At 65.6% G+C, this 6,165-nt stretch overlaps 1 protein-coding gene across 1 annotated transcript; it reads left to right on the forward strand.

Moving 5' to 3' along the window:
- Positions 1–3,905: 3,905 nt before the first annotated feature.
- LinJ_34_4370 (amastin-like surface protein, putative) lies at positions 3,906–4,460 on the forward strand (the record flags this gene model as incomplete). Its single annotated transcript, XM_001468749.1, has 1 exon — positions 3,906–4,460. One exon carries the CDS (start codon positions 3,906–3,908, stop codon positions 4,458–4,460), a length of 555 nt encoding a protein of 184 aa, XP_001468786.1.
- Between the last annotated feature and the right edge of the window lie 1,705 nt (positions 4,461–6,165).

Here is a 6,165-nt window from a genome sequence, read left to right on the forward strand (position 1 = left end):
ACTCTCCCCCGCATTTCTCTCACTGTCTCTCCCTCTCTCCTCCCCCGCTTTCACTCCTGCCCACACCCCACGCCCCACACCCGTCCCCCTCTCACGACACACACACGCACGCACACATGAACGGCACCGTGTGCGTGCACGCGCAACAACAACGACAACAGGCATCCCCTCGCCCAGCCCCGACTGACTTCCGCTCTCGCCTCTCTCCTCGTCGGCTCTGTTGCGCAGTCTCCACCCCCTCATCACTGCACCCAATGCCCACCCTCGCGTCGCTCTACCAAAAGGTTCGTCCGCGTGTCGAGAGAGCGGAATGGCGGGTGACGGGTCTCGTCTATGCCATCCTGCAGTTCATCGCGTTCTTCTTCGTGCTGGTCGCTACGCCGATCGACATGTTTCTCTTAAAAGAAGCCTATCGTGGCCACAAGCGTGCAGCTTGCTACACCCTATGGGGGGTGAAAAATAATTGCACTGACCTCACTATCACCGCCTCCTACGACAATCTTTGGAAACACTGCCTTGGCCGCCGCGACCGCTTCCGTGCAGCACAGGCATTCGCTGTCATCTCCATATTCGTGTACGGCACGGCGTTCGTCTTGGGCCTCGTTGCACTGTGCTGCTGCGCCTGCCTCCGCTGGGTCTGCCTGGCGCTCAACGTTGCCGGCATCGCCACCCTGTGCATCGTCTGGGCGTCCATGGTGGTGACCTTCAACAAGGATGAGGGCTTCACCTGCCCACCTTTCCGAGACTTCTTCAGTTACGGTGCCGGCTTCGCTCTCTTGGTGGTGGCCTGGTGCCTGGATATCATCAACGTCGGCCTCTTGCTGCTCCCCTTCGAGGCTACCCTCTCTCTTGGCAGTGCAAAGGAGGAGTCCTCCACACGATCCGGAGAGGAGGCTGTGAAGTGAAGGAAGCGGCCGGCGAGCCTGACAGCAGCGCGGCACACACACCGTGACGCCCTCGTGGAGGAGCCGGCGGAGCTGATCGCAGCGAGAGAGAGGGAGCGGATGCCGCTGACCCTCGCCGGCCCACCTCTCTCGCTGCCTTCTCGTGCGTGCGTGTGCGCTTCCTCTGGGGTCGTTCTCCCCCTCCCTCCAAATGCCGGTGCCGTGCACGGCGACCTGCGCTGTGTGGTGGGCAACGCGCGCCTGGCGCCGACAAGGCCATCCATGCCCCGTCCCCCCTCTAAGCCCCTCGCCTTCGCTGCCGTGTCGGAGCCACGCCCCCCCCCACTCACGCTCGCCCGGCGCACCGCCGCCGAGGCGGGGGAGCGAAGGAAGACGCGGGACGCCGGCGCGTGCGCTGCCGCTCCCCCCTCCCCTCACGCACGCCTCACGCGCTACCTGAGCGGCGAAGGGCGAGGATGGGGAGGGGGAGTGGAGGGCGAGGTGCCACAGGAGAGGGGGTGGCGGGGAGGTGTGGGAATGAGGCGGGCTGATGGGCAGGCGCGTCGGGGCAGGGAGAGGACGGCGTCTGTGCGCACGCGCACCCACGCGCGCTGGTACACAAGAGGGCACCTCCCACACGGCGTGTGCATGCGCGCAGGCACATGCGCCCCCGTCACCCTCCTCCTCCTTTCTCCGTGGATCTCCCCGCCACCTCGCCCTTCTCCTGCCGCTGCCACTCCCCCACGCCCCTGGCGGCACACCCGCGACGGGAAGAGGCACCACAGCGGCACGAAGACGCAGGCCGAGCACGGTCCCCCCCCCTCTTCTACACACACACGCGCACGCGCACGCGTATGCTGCCGGTGTTTCCGTTTCTGTTTTCGTGCTTTCGCTTGATTTGGCGTTCGCATGTTTCCTTCGATTTCTCTCGTTTTCGTCTCTCTCCCTATGCAGAGAAGAGTCGCATGGACGTGTGCGTGTGCGTGCCCCTCTGCCATTTTCCCGTTGTGTCTCCGCGCCGCTGCCCTGCTCCTCGTCTTCCCCGCCCCCTCCATGCGCGTGTGCGTGTGCGGGCGAGGCGGCTGATCGAGGGGACGACGAGGTGGAGAGCAGCCGCGGCACCGCAGCGCTGGGGATACATGGGCAGTGTGCAGGAGCAGCGGAGGAGAGGCACGCACACGCACTCTGGCAAGGGAGTAGTGGTGCGGAGGCCGCAGGGGAATACGCAGCGGAGCGAGTGGGTACGGAGGCGGAGCGGAGGAGAGGCAGCGCTGCTTCTCTGTTCGCCCCGCTTGCGTTGGACTCGAGTGTGTCTGCGTGTGCGCCCCCTGCGGCCCTCGGCCCCCTCGCCTCTCTTGCGCGCTTCGCGTCGCTTGTTTCGTTGCTGTGGCTGTCTAACTACGCCATCGAGTCGGCCAGAGTCGCGTGCGCGGAGTATTCACACCATATTACGGCATGCGGCGGCTTGAGGCAACCGAGGGAGGGGCATGGCGTGCAGGCGGAGGACAGGGTCTGAGAGGGCCCTGGCCTGCGGCTGGCCCACCTCCTCTCGGTGCTCATGCGGCACGCACCTACACCAGCCCCTGCGGCCTGCACGGCAGACGCCGCCGCCTCCGCCCTCGAGCAGGACCCTGCACCGGGGTCCGTGTGGCGCCGGTCGCGCTGCACGCGTGCGAGGGCGATACGCGGAGGGACAAGGCGAGCCCGCTAGCAGCATGGCCCGACTCGACGGCTGAACGGCTCGTCGTGGACGGCGCGGATGTGGCCGCCGTGCGGCAGGGGTGGGTGGGCTGCGGCTGTATGCGTGCACGTGTGGACTCGGTCGTGATGGAGTGAGACGTTGATAAGGAAGTGCTCTGTTTTCCCTGGCAAGCACGCGAAGGAGGAGGCAGCCACGGGAACCACAAAACGACACGTATATACATACACGCATACATATATATCATCATCCATGTCGGCGTGCGCCAACAGACCATCACAACGCCCCGGACTTTGTTTTCCCCGCCGACCGCCGCCCCCGTGTGCTCGCCCGAGCGGACGGAGCGCGTGCGCCCTTTTCTCCTCGTGCTTCTCCGTTGCTTGTTTTTTGCTTTCTGTCTTTTGTTGTTGTCTCCGTTCCTCGACTGACTCACCCCAACAGCGTCACCGCCGCCGTTGCCGCCCCCTCTTCTCCGAGATGGGTGGGGCACGGGGAGCGCCGAGCTCTCTGGTGCTGCGAAGCGGTAGGGCTGCGCTCTGCGCGTGCGCGTGTGCGCTCTCGCGTGTCGGTGTGTGCCCGCACATCTCTGGATGCATGTGCATGTGCATGTGCATGTGTGCGTGTCTGTGCGTGCACACACGTGTATGGCCGTGCGCGTGAATATGTGTACCTGTGCGCGCGTGCGCCTTGTGGCCGCGCAGGCCCTGTCTGCATGGATGCCTCTTGATCTGCCCCTCTCTCCTCTGCCTGGTGCACCTTCGCGCACGCCTCACGGGTGCCTCTCGGAGAAGCACGGTGATGGAGTGGGGCAGCCCAGACGTGAACGCGGGCACCGGCACACGGGAGCCAGGAGCGCACATGCGCGCACAAAGGCACTCATTCTGCTATACTGGCGAAAGGCAGCGCTGAGAAGCATTGCCTGCAGCCTTGTGCGTGCTGTAGGCGGCACGGGTGGTGCTGCTGCGTCCGCATCGCCTGAGGCAACTCTGCTGTGTGGTTGCTCCCTTGTGTCCTCGCCACTCTCCCCCGCATTTCTCTCACTGTCTCTCCCTCTCTCCTCCCCCGCTTTCACTCCTGCCCACACCCCACGCCCCACACCCGTCCCCCTCTCACGACACACACACGCACGCGCACATGAACGGCACCGTGTGCGTGCACGTGCAACAACAACGACAACAGGCATCCCCTCGCCCAGCCCCGACTGACTTCCGCTCTCGCCTCTCTCCTCGTCAGCTCTCTTGCGCAGTCTCGGCCGTCCTGCCGTTCTTTTTCCCGTCGACCTTTCTGTTGCCCTTGTCGGCTGTCATTGTTGCGGGTTCGCGATGTCGTTCAGGATCAACACGGTCCTCTACGCCATCCTGCAGTTCATCGCGTTCCTCTTCGTGCTGGTGGCTACGCCGCTCAGCATGTTTTCGATGGCGGTGAAGGGACTGCCGAACGAAGGTTGCTACACCCTATGGGGGTTTAAGTCAACCTGCAACAGGGGAATGGAGGTCACCAAGTCGGACGAGCTCTGGGCAAACTGCATGGGCCGCCGCAACCGCTTCCGTGCAGCACAGGCATTCGTTGTCATCTCCATATTCGTGTACGGCACGGCGTTCGTCTTGGGCCTCATTGCGCTGTGCTGCTGCGCCTGCCTCCGCTGGGCCTGCCTGGCGCTCAACGTTGCCGGCATCGCCACCCTGTGCATCGTCTGGGCGTCCATGGTGGTGACCTTCAACAAGTATGAAGGCCCCGGTTGCCCGGCGATGAAGGAAATTACGACCTTGGGTGCCGGCTTGATTCTCTTGGTGGTGGCCTGGTGCCTGGATATCATCAACATCGCCCTCTTGCTGCTCCCGTGGCAGGATAGGGACTCTGATAAGCTCGGAAAGTAGGCGCAGTAGACAAGGCCCTGAGAGGAGGAAGTGAAGTGAAGGAAGCGGCCGGCGAGCCTGACAGCAGCGCGGCACACACACCGAGACGCCCTCGTGGAGGAGCCGGCGGAGCTGATCGCAGCGAGAGAGAGGGAGCGGATGCCGCTGACCCTCGCCGGCCCACCTCACTCGCTGCCTTCTCGTGCGTGCGTGTGCGCTTCCTCTGGGGCCGTTCTCCCCCTCCCTCCAAATGCCGGTGCCGTGCACGGCGACCTGCGCTGTGTGGTGGGCAACGCACGCCTGGCGCCCACACACCCCCCCTGAGCTCCTCGCCCTCGCTGCCGTGTCGGAGTCGCCTCCCTGACGCTCGCCCGGCGCTCCGTTGGCGATGTGAGGGCGCGAAGGAGGGGTGGGTGGCCGAGGTGGGCACGGAGGGCAAAGACAGCGGCGCGGAGAAACGGACGCCCTCGCACGGAGGACGGGAGGCGCCGCGCCACGCCGCATCGGTCACCCACCCCCGCCCCTTCCACACCCCGTAGTCGCCATGGCGCGTCTCTCTGGTGTCTCCGCACCACCCCGCGCCCCTGGCGGCACAACAGCGGCACGAAGACGCAGGCCGAGCATGTCCCCCCCCCCTCTTCTACACACACACGCGCACGCGCACGCGTATGCTGCCGGTGTTTCCGTTTCTGTTTTCGTGCTTTCGCTTCGTTTGGCGTTCGCGTGCTTGTTTCGATTTCTCTCGTTTTCGTCTCTCTCCCTATGCAGAGAAGAGTCGCATGGACGTGTGCGTGTGCGTGCCCCTCTGCCATTTTCCCGTTGTGTCTCCGCGCCGCTGCCCTGCTCCTCGTGTTCCCCGCCCCCTCCCTGCGCGTGTGCGTGTGCGGGCGAGGCGGCTGATCGAGGGGACGACGAGGTGGAGAGCAGCCACGGCACCGCAGCGCTGGGGATACATGGGCAGTGTGCAGGAGCAGCGGAGGAGAGGCGCGCACACGCACTCTGGCAAGGGAGTAGTGGTGCGGAGGCCGCAGGGGAATACGCAGCGGAGCGAGTGGGTACGGAGGCGGAGCGGAGGCGAGGCAGCGCTGCTTCTCTGTTCGCCCGCTTGCGTTGGACTCGAGTGTGTCTGCGTGTGCGCCCCCTGCGGCCCTCGGCCCCCTCGCCTCTCTTGCGCGCTTCGCGTCGCTTGTTTCGTTGCTGTGGCTGTCTAACTACGCCATCGAGTCGGCCAGAGTCGCGTGCGCGGAGTATTCACACCATATTACGGCATGCGGCGGCTTGAGGCAACCGAGGGAGGGGCATGGCGTGCAGGCGGAGGACAGGGTCTGAGAGGGCCCTGGCCTGCGGCTGGCCCACCTCCTCTCGGTGCTCATGCGGCACGCACCTACACCAGCCCCTGCGGCCTGCACGGCAGACGCCGCCGCCTCCGCCCTCGAGCAGGACCCTGCACCGGGGTCCGTGTGGCGCCGGTCGCGCTGCACGCGTGCGAGGGCGATACGCGGAGGGACAAGGCGAGCCCGCTAGCAGCATGGCCCGACTCGACGGCTGAACGGCTCGTCGTGGACGGCGCGGATGTGGCCGCCGTGCGGCAGGGGTGGGTGGGCTGCGGCTGTATGCGTGCACGTGTGGACTCGGTCGTGATGGAGTGAGACGTTGATAAGGAAGTGCTCTGTTTTCCCTGGCAAGCACGCGAAGGAGGAGGCAGCCACGGAACCCAAACGACACG

Source organism: Leishmania infantum, contig 15 (genome assembly GCF_000002875.2).
Source record: "Leishmania infantum JPCM5 WGS CACT00000000 data, contig 15, whole genome shotgun sequence".
Taxonomy (NCBI): domain Eukaryota; phylum Euglenozoa; class Kinetoplastea; order Trypanosomatida; family Trypanosomatidae; genus Leishmania; species Leishmania infantum.